Below are 12,996 nucleotides of genomic sequence, written 5' to 3' on the forward strand. Positions count from 1 at the left end.
CCGAACGCGACGATTATTTAAACGACACTCCCGAACGCGACGAAAATGGAAACTGTGTTATACGCGCACTGTTGTACGTATAATTGTTCGACAATTACTTAAACGAGACGATCGAGACTCTCGTAGGAGATGATCGCGTTACGGGGAGCGACGCGAAGACACGCGGAGCGTCCGCCTCGTTCGACTGAACCGCGCCGAATGATAGATTGTTTTCGACCGAGGTGTTCACGGCACTACGTCATTACTTCGAACGGCGCTCGGTTTGTTTACAACTTTCGGTCTATAGCGCTACGTCATTTCGAACCGCGCTCGGTTTTTCACCGAGTTGTTTACAACTTTCGGTCTATAGCACTACGTCATTTCTTGGAATCGATGCTCGGTCTTCGGCGCTCGGTCACGCCTACGCAGTTGATTCACGCGGCGACAATAAACAATTAAACGGGTCGGTTAGTCCCACGTCGTTCAGCATATCGTATTATTCTTTCTTGATACGTTCGCGAAAGTACGGGAAGAAACCGCGATCGTTCTCTGCGAATAATTAGTACGAATAATAGATCGCTGAATCCCCGCGACTTGCCATCGATACTCGGTTAACCGGTAAGCCAGATATCTCGCGCAATTCACACATGAGATCTATACAATCAAAAATCAAAGCGCTAACTTGAAATTACTTTTTGCGATAATTACGGACGATAATTGCTTCTTTAAACGATGCTCGTATTCGAATTAAATATCAATTAATCTTATCCATGCGTAATTATATTGTAATATTTACTCGTCGATAATTTAAATTAATACATCGGCGATTTCTGTTGATTAAAATTTGTACCATCGGACAAATTTACAAGGCATACCGAGTGCAAACAGTAACTTTGTGCAATCGTATTTTTGTGTTTCCTTTCCTGTCGCGTGTGATTAATACTGAGGTGTTATACAAAGTGCCACGAAGTCTCGATCATCCAACGAGGAGGTTTGGTCAATCATGTTACGAGATTCGGACAATCGTGCCACGAAACGTAGTTACACATTTGATATGAGATTGATTACGAGAAATTAAATATGAAGGATTCATTTTTACTTTGGGTAGGAAATTCGGTAATACTGAAGGAGATTATCATATATTTTTGATCGTGGGATGTTTAATCTCTATTTTTCGTACATACAAAAAATTTATTTCATGGCCGCAACTTTTCAATATAAAATAAATACTAATGTAACGCCAATGTTACGTGTCAATAATTGCACGGTATTGCGTTTACATTGAAAGTGCTATTATTATTGATCGTAATTAAAAAATTTTAATTTATCTGCTAGCAATACGTAGCGAAACCTTCGTAAAGATTTAATACTTACGGTTTTATCTTCATGGAATAGGGATTTCATAATTAAGAAATAAATTCTATGAATCCGAACAAAAACCATCATGCAATAAATAATAAAATGTTTTAAGTTAGAATGCAGTATTAATTTTACAATTTATAATTATTTGGGTATTTTGTGAAATATACGGTAACAATTTCTGTTTTAATGTAATTGATTTTTGATTGTGTTATCATATATTGGATTATGTCTTTTCTTTCTTTGATGACAAGATTTTTATAACATAAATGGTTTTTGCATAATATATTATACTTACTATTACTGCTAAAATATCTCTCTTTATTTATTAAAGTCATTTACATAAAAGTAACGCATTTATTGTTAAATACGTTAAGATTCCGTTCGAAAATCAAATCACATGGAATGTTTCGTCGATCGAAAGCTGGATCCGTACTCTAATACATAATTCTCCAGTTTTAAGCGAGCTATAAATCCACGTGGTCGCTGCTAATATTGGAAGTCGATTTTCTAATCTTTGTTTAAAAGAGGTGCTCGATTACAAACAATATGTCGCAGTGCGCGATTGTCAAACTTTTCGCAGGCAAAAATAACAATAATTTTCAATATTAATACAGTAATAAAGATATTATCCACTATTCTATCTCATTAGAAAACTCCTTTAATTCCTTTAAGTCTATTGAATCTGCCTAGACTGTTATCTGCAGCTGCTATTACAGACACAAGAAAGTCGTTAATATATAGCGAACGACTCGTAATTTATAAATGATTTGTCTTGTTCATACCTGGCGAAAAATAAAAGATTACTGGTCTGTCTATATCGTTGGCAATTAGAAAAAAACTCGTCGAAATGCTAAACTGTAAATTTGTCACACTCATCAGTTCTTCTGGCTACCCCGCAAATGCTTAGATAACAGTTCCCACTTTGACGCCCATGGTGGCTTCTTGTCCAACCCTTGAGTGTTAACTTCCTCTATCAGGTTCATCAAGCGGATGAAGAACTCGTTGAGCTTGCCGGCGGTGCCGCGTCGCAGTTTCTGGAATTGTTTGCCTACAACGCGAGTTTTATTGACTTCAGAAACAGCTATGTTATAGTTCTATGGGGTATTTAAAAAGGGTATCAAATTTTAGGAGCGCGTAGTAAAACCAAACCAAAAAGTTTTAATAAGCAGTACTTGACGAACCACTTATTTCTGGAGTTGCAAGATATTTTTCTGTTGTAATAAAAAAGTAAGTTTAATCTATAGCAACTGTTCCTCCACTTTCCCTACTCGTATCTCCCACTTCAAGCGCATCAATACACTCCGTCACGTGCCAACATAGTCTAACACACCTAAACATATTATCACCCACCCACACCACCTACTCCCAAACACCTCAATACACTCCGAGTTTATTTATGAGACGATCGATACCACAAAATGCGTGACATCGCTATGAGAATTACATAAGTATAGTATAACTCGGAATTAAATGGTTTTATAAGTACTACATATTAAGAATTTTTAACTTGTTTTCACAAGTATTGCGCACTCCTAAAATTTGATACCACCATTTTTTCCATATTGGGATTAATTTGTTCAATAGCGTGACAAAAGTAGTGTCTGCAAGTCTGTGTCTTTTACGTCATAAGGACACTATGATTATCGATACTGAAATATAAATAGGATAAAGGTGGACTGTGTGGGACAAATCGATATTTCTGGGGATCGTGATATGACGCAAATAAGGTATAGAGCTGATGGACAGAACGCAATTATACTGAGTGTCTTCAAACATCTTTAAGCAAATGTTGTTCTTCAAGACTATTAAACTGTTTTGAAGATTGTATATAATTAGACAAACTTCCGAAAACCACTCGTGTTCTATTTACACGTATTTCTCGATGAAAATGTTCATAATAACTTCAAAATGGAATGTTACCGATGAGAAAGATAAAAAGTGTAAAAGTTCCAATAACGCTATACAACTTTGCATTATGTAAGATTTATTGTATTATCTATTAACGTGATTGTTAATTAGAAATTACAATCAACTAATATATATATATACATACTTGGGGGATGAAAACAATTCTTTATCCAAATTGTTTGCTGCGTTAGTGCCGCCATTAGCCTTTTGGTAATTAAACTCTGGCTCTCAGCTGTCATAGGCCTTAAGCGAATAATGAATCGCAAAAGGTATTCTAATAAATATCTCGTATAAACGGGTAGCTTCGCGAGGCATCGCTGCGGCTTTGAACTCCACACGACGATGTAACTGAGGCTGTCAACATCAAGAAGAGGATGCTTAAGACTTTCCATCCACTCGAACAGCAATGCCGATAACAACTCTAAATTAGTTTCCAATTCTAATCGCTGCCAGGCGGTACATCGATGATTCAAGTCACTCTGAAAATACATTTTCTTAATATTAATACTGAGTTGAACATTCGTGTCTATTATAACATAGCGCGTTATCAATATATTCCTACGTTAAAATTATTAAAAAATCAACCAAATCGTTACTGCTTTACTAGTTAGAGTTAAAACCTGTGGCGAAAATGAGGTATTCGTGTCACCACTGTGTGAAAGAAAAGTTTCTTTTCATTTACGTGATAATTTTAATATCAAGATTTTCTAGATAGCAAAAGGATAAATTGCTTGTTTTTAATATGTGGAGTGAAGATTTACATATACTTTACTGTAATAGAGTATCGTTACGTTATATTTTTCTAATGAATAAATTACTTTATGGTTTACAAGCCAAGATAAAGACATTATCGGTTTTTTCTTAAATTTTGATTATTGTTTCTCAATGCAATATGTTCGAATCGGTTTGCTGTAGAAAATAATATGTTGTAAATAATATGTCGCACGAACAACAATTGCATTTTCAGCAGCACGAGAGTTAATCATATTTGCGACTTCACTACGGCTTTGAAAATAGAATTGCACACAATACGTGTTACACACGTAATACACCCGTGATGTACACTAAATTGATTCATTTTGTAAGCATATGGATTTGTAAGCATATGCTCACTATTCACTATTCACGATTCTAGAGCTAGTTATAAGTATAGGTATTCAAGCAATTGAACATAGCTTGGAGAAACTGAATGAACGATTCTATATATAATACATATGCGTGCTGTAATTATAATGCAAGCGCTTATAATCACTGTAGTATCTAAAACAGTTTACCTCGTGTATATTAGGGGTGTAAAACGCACCTGATAATCCTGCAAATGTTTCTTTATGGGATCGGGAAGCAAGGCGGTATCCTTGATGAGGGCTTTGATAGCTTGTTCGGCAGTCACCGTTTCGTGATCGCTGCGAGAGACGCGCCTCAGATCCATGTGTGACTGAATCTCTTTGTAACAGTCATTATCGAGCAGATCCTGATCGTGAATGCCGTCGCCTAGGACATCATCTATGCAACTGTCGTCCAAGCCTGTCGCAGTGTAAAGAAAAGATCTCGTTGTCGGGTATGCACACCGTTTTAGCAAGGTTGACATAGAGTAAAGGATGTCTACCAATCTATACTTGAATTTGTCAATAGTAATACCTGGAAATGTGGAGTCGCAGGAGGGAGTGTCCGGTGACATGCAAAATACATCACTCAATCTTCCTATGTCGTCGCAAGTACCTCGGGACGATCCCTGACTACTACTGCACGCTTTCGTGGAAGCTAAAATAGATAATTTTTTTATATACGTGTAACGTCTCAAGATATATTAAGTAAACCAGTTGAGAGATACGCTTGAAAAGTATCAATTTTCCATAGGTATTTACTTTACCTTCCAAGAGTATTTAAGTAAAAAGAAGGATGAGAAGTAATGAACATTCGCTAATAATTTATATTAATTAAGAGAGAAATTATATGAATCAAGAGTTGCGGAATTTCAACGAATAATTCATTCATTATTTAATCTTGGGGGCAGATGGAAATTAATTGGATGTCGTAAAATTGCTTAATTATTAAATTGCACGTAATGCCTCTCACTTGAGTATTCGAAGGAGTCCGTAAGGGATTCCGCCCAGGAATAGGAGTGCCGCATATTACTCTTGCCGTCACGGAATTTCTCCAATACGTGGCAAATGAACTTCTGCGTAAAAGGTACGTTGGATACCATGTATGCAATCTCGGAAGGCGAATTGTCTTCCTGACAATCGCAGAGTTGTAGTATTCGCTCGCAAATAATAAAAACCATCTGAGGAAAACATAGTTAATTAGTCGAGCAGCTTTTGTGTAGATAATCTTAATAATAAGAAAACGACATAATTAATATACTTTCGTATTTGTAATAATAATCAACAGGAACGTAATTACTAAGCCAAGAAAATTATATATTAAAACAAGTTTAACGTGAATCGAAGATCTTTTTAATTCTTTAGTAATATTTAAGTATTTTTAATCGTATCGTTTAGTAGTCTTCAAAAATCAAATTTCAAGAATCTAATTCCGACATATTTGTTAATAATATTAAGAAGAAATGCAAATAAAATTCGGTAAAACGCAAATTATCATTCATAATTAAGTTTAATTTACAGAAAATCAATTAATATTTTTCATTATAGATCTAAAAGAATTACAAGATTTACTAAAATGATGTAATATAAGTGAATTGTGGGAGTACAGAATGCCTCGCACTTTTGGAATATGCTTGAAGGTGCGCTGCTCATATCCGTGTAGCATATTGTACTGCTTTTTCAGGTACGATTGAAGGCTATAGGGCTTGCGATCCCCCGTTGTACTGTGCAAAGGGAATACTATCATTTGCGGAAGCACAAAGTGCTCGAATTCTTGAATGCAAATTATTTGCCCGCGCGTTTGTATGGCGGAGGGACGCTTCATGCGGACAAATCTAATGGCGTCGTTTGCCCTTACACGAAGACTGTAAATAAGGTAGCACGCTATCAGTACGCCGGTCCTGCCGAGACCTGAAAATAAAATACTTTCGGCATTGTTCTGCTACTGCTGGCTTAATTGCCGACTCATTAATCAGATACAAGCGAGCGAGCGAATTGTATAAAACAAGCCGAGGATCGTAGCGCAAAGGTTACTTTTAATTACAAGAAATTAATAATGTATAATTATGAAGGAAAGAAGTGATTGTGGAAGTGTTTTTGGTGATGTTTAAGAACATTTATCACGGAAATGAAGAGAAGCGATCGCAATTTAAGATTACGTGTAAGATTTGAGCAGATATGAAATGAAGCCTTATCAGCTATAAGCGAAAACTATTCTTCGCATTTTACATTCCAAGAATAGAAAGGACAGTCACGTCAGATAATCGTACTAGTGATAAACGTCATTTTAACGAAAAGTTTTGCATTAACAAATATCAAAACTGGAAACAGAGATGTCAATTCTAGTCTTACAAAAGGCGAAAACTTGCACGCATACCATATGCACGTAGTGCATTTGCTAGATGATATCTGACTGACGTTAACAATATTCGGATTTACGTTTTTCTTCTATAATGAAGTCACGTAGCATGCACACAAGACGTTTCTGAAGTTGCAGTACCCCGATCGATCCGACAGACCGCGATAAATCTGACACGGACAAATTTTGTAATTTAACTTTCCTAATCGCGTTCGTTATATTCACCTCGTTATCTAAATCCTTCGGCTACGCCTGATTTTATCAATTTCAATTCGCAAAGCAACGATTAATATGATCGTAAGAATATTAGAATTAAAATTAATAATGCATCATACCATTTCTTTTTTTGATACTTAAAAGATTCGAGAAGATATAATTATGACTAATTAACATTTTGACGAATTTGAGGAATTAGGTCTTAGCGATCTGCATAGCTTTTCTCCGTACATTTCTAACTTTTTATGTAAGCCAAGACTAATTCTTTTAATAAAAAATGTGATTCTGAACTGGCGATAGTTTCGAAGTAACTATCGCAATCGCAACTATTATGATGAGACTGATCGATCGATCAGAATAGACGCTAACCCCTTATCCTTAAACATCGCTTTGAATAATAATGGATTTCTGAATAAAATTCACCTTTCGGTTATTGTCGATAAAATTTGTTACTTGACAAACACCTTATAGCTTCAATTTGCACTCAAGTAACATAAACAATCATTAATACATTTAGAATCGGGCAATTACATTTAGATGACAATCTTCTTTCTATATGCATTACACAGCACAAGAAGATTACGGATTAAATTGTTATGGCTGACCTTCATGATTTTATCTCTTTATGATTATATTATACATATATGTATAACACTTAACACACTATAATTTGATAATATGAAAATGAATACATTTTCTTTATCGTGTAAATTATTTGTATGTAAACAAACGAAATGTAGCAAGGTAAAAATACCCGCATTGGGTATTTGTAAAATAATATCGTTCTTAAAAATACATTGCGTTCATAATCGCTCGTCGTTCACCCGCATTTTATGCTTTAATGAAATGGACCTCCCATGCGACGCGGCGACGTCCGTAAAGCTAATGGTATCATGTTAAGTGGAGCGCAACAAACTTTACAGTTTATTGTCTGTAATATAATTGCCAATGATTACGCTTTAACCCAATTACATAATTGTGTGAGGTCATGCAGAGCTAACATTGGCTTTTTATAAATCAAATTCTTTTTGCCACATAAGTTTAACAGTTATTGAGACATCATACAAAGAGCTCCATTATATTTGAAGAAATAATTGTAACATTGGTCAGTAACATATTCAGTATTAAATCGTTTATAGTAAGAGGAGTTTGAATCCTCTTATTAGTAAATATATAGCGGAAAGTCCCATATTATGAGATAGGATCTTAATATGGAACAGCGGGGTTTCTGTTAAATTAATAGGCATCATCAGTTGATTCCACTATGAATTTATTGCTCTTGGAGTGAAATCTATTTAGTGGAAAATTTATTGTTAAATTGTGTAATCGTCGCGAAGAAGATTTGTGATTGAAGTTGGGTATTGAAAACCTGATATCTCATACATATTAGAAATCTATTTAATAATAGAAGACTTCCTTCGATTAATATACGTATTTTAAAGTTTTATTTTAAATTCTTAAAACAGCATACGTTAAACGCACTGTAAGGCGTGAAACAATTAACGCAAGGACATTAAACACATGACATCACATAATTTTACTGTGCATTAGTTAATTGAGATTATTCCTTCTTGCCTCTCGCATTTGATATGAGAAGTTATACACGGTGTAACATACATGCATATACACGTCAGTCTATTTGTATGCATGCATTTATATGCAGCACGGCATTATCGTACACGATAAATTTTCTTTAACTATTGCTTAAATCGATGCATTTAAAACTTACAGATCGCTGATAAAGATGCATATAAACGATTTAACAAAAAAATTTAGTAAAGTTAACATTGAAAACTAGTAACGAAATAGCAAGGGTAGTGACCGATAAAATCAAAGGTATTTGTAAATAACAAAGAAAAAACATTAATAAGTTTCAATTAAACGTGCATTTTTTATTAAGATAAATTTTTGATAAATACTTTTAATGTTTAATATTAAATATTATACATATCAATGAAATGCAAAAACTTAGAGAAATATTTATCGTCGCACAGAGGAGTTGAATAAAATTTTTTGTGAGCCTCAATTGAAACAAGCGATGTTTCCATAGACTAATTTATGCATCACATCGATCTCACATGATCAGACATTCAAAAAGCCATGATAGCTGCAGGGGTTGCAATTGGGTCAAGTGTACTGCACGAAAAATCGATTTACCGGCATGACAGTGAATGGCCACTCTTCCCTCTTGCACGGCAAAGGCTACAACCTTGACCATGTCCAAAAGTTTTCCCATCGTGGCGCTACCATAATCCTTAAGGGCGAAATTGTAATAATAAACTGTAACAGATTTTTACATGATCAGTAATTGTGGCAGCTTGATGCCAAAACTTTCCTGTGGTGGAGAGAATAGGAGTGGCAGCAGCGTCATTTTGGAACTTTTCTCTCTATAGATATACGCTTTTGCTGCATTGCATGTTATATTGTGAAACTCTTCGATCTAACTAGTGGTTGTTAGGATTGGAGGAGAAACGCTTCCGCACGATTCTACGTGCGTTTAGCACAAGGACAAGCTATTCTTGCCAATTTAAAAGTCAAATTTTTTGTCGTTTTATTTCTCCGTGATTATTAAGTGGTATTGCATATTATTATGTAAATGCGAAATGCAATGCGATACAATAATATTGATTTTAGTAAATGACGTTTCTCGTGACATTTTAACTTCAAAATGACGACGCGAAATAATCAATTTGTCACCTGGAAACTTTTTAAACGTCGCGTCATTTGTTATGTATAATAGCGTAAACGATTCTCGTTGACAGATTGCTTCAACTTTCATAAAAGAATTTTCAAAATAAATTGAAGAGCTTAGGAAAATGATTAAATTATAAGTCAGGACTTTTTCGGTGTCTGCGATTTGGTTTTACTTCGGGATAGACAATTTAAAAGGAGAAAAACAAAAATCAACTCTTTATTTTCTCTATTTTCTTTAATTGAAAACTCTTTTCCCTATTTATTTGTCGATGAGTAATAAAACGAGGAACTCATGGCATTTAATAAGATAAGTGTTTCCAATACTCACTGTAGTTTCTCATAAAAATGTTCGGGTCGTATGTAAAGCCGCTCTCTTCTAGTGGACCACCACAACTCGCGTGCTCGCCTGGTGTTTGCAGGTTTATTATGGTTTTGATACTCCACCCTTGGAACTGGGCAATTATATCCTTTTTTATTATCTGCGCGGTACTGGGCCGTGCCATCGCAAGGACATCGTCGGTCACCCTAAAATATTTAAACGATTGAACAATTTAGATCGAAAACTGATACGAGAGTCGACAGCGGGGTATAATAACAAATTGTTACGTTAATCATTTAAACTGATGCAATGGAACGCATATTAACATGTCAAATGTACGGTTGATCGAAATAAAATCTTGGGCGCTGTTGCAGTTGAGCGATGCTTCGACAGGATGTCAATAACATAATGACTCGAATACACAGTGCACGTCTTTAAGTCGACATAAATTGTCGAACGGCTTATAAATATTGCCGAGTGATATTGGAATAGTTTAGGACTAGGCACAAGTGAATGAATACATATTTATCTAATAATTATAAATAATTACTACTGACAGTTTTATGGCAATTGATAATTGATTGCTCGCTAAAAATTTTAAATTATACGTTTGGTTACTTTTGTGTTTGAAACAGAACGCTAGTAAAAATTATTTTATTATTAAATTATTAAGAAGCGCTGGCCATATACTTTGGATGACAAAATTTCGTTTGCGCTTGTTTAAAAAGAATTATTAGTAATATATATCATCTCTTCTTACTTTCGTTATTTTATTGAAATTTAACAAACAGTTGAGGTGCTCACCAGTGCGAAAAGATGTTCTGTATTGCCATGTGGACGGCTGGCCAGGCATTTGGATTTTCATATTTGCATCTGGACCCGCCGCAAAAAATGGCGCACTGTATAGCCTGCGGTGTGAATCTTCGTAAATTTTCCGAAAACTTATTGTATCCCGCTTGAACCTCACACGGATCTGTTTGCCCTCCCGTTTGAAGTCCCGCCGGGACCAACGAGCTTACATCCATTCTACAATCGAGTGAAATTCCGTTGACAGAAACGATCGTTTTCAATTAACAAAAATTTAGGAGAAGTTACGAGATCTGTAGTAAACTTATAACTTTTAAGAAAAGGAATTTTCAGAGCCTCCAGCAGTTTTATTATGTTATTTTAGCATGAGTAACAATTGCTACTTGCGTCGATACGTTTTTCTTCTGAATACAATTTATCTAACATGAAGTTACAGTACGCAGTATAGCAATGCATGTCTAAAAGACGTCATAAAGATATCTTTAGGACATCTTTTAAACGTATACGTGTCTTTTAGACACGTACGTTTTATGCCGTCTTAAAGATGTCTTTTAGACAAGAATGCTATATGGGTATTTGTATGCAAAATCACGCGATTAAATAAATGTAACAAAAGTAGCAGACTTTTTACGGCAGTCCGGAGGAAAAATAATTACGAGGCAGTATAATATAATATAATATAATATGTACATTTGCGAAAATGTTCACGCGCTTCTCACCCATCTCATAGCCATGCACGAAAATAGCGATCGTTTTTATTAATCACTCTCATTCATCATCAACGATGAACCCACGGATTCAACTACACGCGGCGCGAATTTAACGTACTGACTGGTGGAAAAAGGAAAAGGAGCAGTTAGCACGGTAGGGTAAGCGCATAGCGACTGGCAGTTCCGCTACCATAACGTTGCTTTATCTATTATCGAATCGCGGGAGTTGCGCCTGCGTCAGGCACGCTGGTAAATCATATTGTCATTTCTTATATGTACGGCGTTCGTACGAACATTCAGAGCCTGTAAGCGTGTAATTTAACACATAGCAAGGTACACCGAGGTGCAATGACCTTTCGGCATAACATTCAAGTGGGATTAAGATTGCCGGAGCTATTTCCTTTCCAGTTTTTTTTTAGGTATGCAAGAAAAGAATTTTTCCTTGAAATCATTGTCATTTGAATAACAATTAAAATGTGCACTAAATAAAAATTAGAAAAACACCCAATGTCGTGCATTTACTGATACATATTTATTATCGCATCATACAATAGTAATTTATGGCAGTCTCGTTTTTCTACCGAGAGTGCATTTAATAGAACTTGTATATGTATATACCTCATTCGCGATGTCACGAATGTTTCTGATCGATTTTTCTTCTAGTTGATTAGGGGTTCACACTAAACCTTCGTCTGTTTTCTCAAGCATTTAATATTTGCTTTGAAAGTTTCGACATAATAATCTCGTAAATTTGTTAACGATTTTTTAGGGCATACACGTGTACATATAGATACGCGATTTAATCTCGTACAATATGACTTTTATGTGACTTTAACGATCAATCAATTCTATCGATATTTAAAACTTGTACTTCATTATTACTTTTTACAAAAATAAAACTTTATAATAAACTTTATAGTAGATTTTATTAGACTTTATTAGAATGTAAGAAATAATATATTTTTTGAAATAAACTGCATATTTATAATTTTATTGTAATATAAAAATCAATACTTCTCTTGTAGACGTAGCACAGAGTCAGAAAGTCGTAGGTGGAGTTGAGCGTAAAATATAATAGTTTACATGTACGAGTTATCTATGTATAAACAATAAAACTTATAGATAATTGAAGATTCGTATTTTCAGAACTGACAGAACTGTACATTTTGTGTGTTTATTTTCAGTTGTATTAGTTTGCCCACAATTTAGGCTAGTATTACGTTTGTCGTATAACAAATTTTTCCTGTATGTCGAACTGGCTGCAGAATCAACATGCTTGAAAATTTTGTACGACAAATACCAGCCTTAGACCGCTAAAAAATTAATGACGGTTTCAGACGTATTGATTTTACACCTGTATGTGATAAAAATGTAACGTTTATTTATTTTTTAATGTTAATATTCAATATTACTAACATCACTACTTTGAAAACTTAATAATATCAAAATTAAGCCAGAGGTACGCGATGCTTTATGCTTGCTGCTTTGCTTGCGTGCACTTACACTCGCTGGTGAGATGAAATCTTAATTCATCTGACC

At 34.9% G+C, this 12,996-nt stretch overlaps 1 protein-coding gene across 3 annotated transcripts; it reads right to left on the reverse strand.

Moving 5' to 3' along the window:
- Nucleotides 1-1,640: 1,640 nt before the first annotated feature.
- LOC105561034 (protein tyrosine phosphatase domain-containing protein 1-like) lies at nt 1,641-11,670 on the reverse strand. Of its 3 annotated transcripts, XM_012010671.1 has the most exons (11): nt 11,438-11,670; nt 10,745-10,966; nt 9,950-10,146; nt 9,085-9,207; nt 5,974-6,263; nt 5,326-5,533; nt 4,888-5,010; nt 4,553-4,773; nt 3,395-3,728; nt 2,198-2,410; nt 1,641-2,123 (listed from the first exon to the last, which is right to left on the reverse strand). In XM_012010671.1, exons 2-10 carry the CDS (start codon nt 10,963-10,965, stop codon nt 2,217-2,219), a joined length of 1,911 nt encoding a protein of 636 aa, XP_011866061.1. In that variant the 5' UTR covers nt 10,966; nt 11,438-11,670; the 3' UTR covers nt 1,641-2,123; nt 2,198-2,216. The 3 variants fall into 3 exon arrangements, with proteins under 3 accessions (XP_011866061.1, XP_011866062.1, XP_011866060.1); XM_012010672.1 differs by having other exon boundaries at nt 1,641-2,389; nt 11,438-11,652; XM_012010670.1 differs by having other exon boundaries at nt 1,641-2,410; nt 11,438-11,652.
- Between the last annotated feature and the right edge of the window lie 1,326 nt (nt 11,671-12,996).

This window comes from Vollenhovia emeryi, unplaced genomic scaffold (genome assembly GCF_000949405.1).
Source record: "Vollenhovia emeryi isolate VEMERY1.0 unplaced genomic scaffold, V.emery_V1.0 DF939214.1, whole genome shotgun sequence".
In the NCBI taxonomy this organism is placed as follows: Eukaryota; Metazoa; Arthropoda; class Insecta; order Hymenoptera; family Formicidae; genus Vollenhovia; species Vollenhovia emeryi.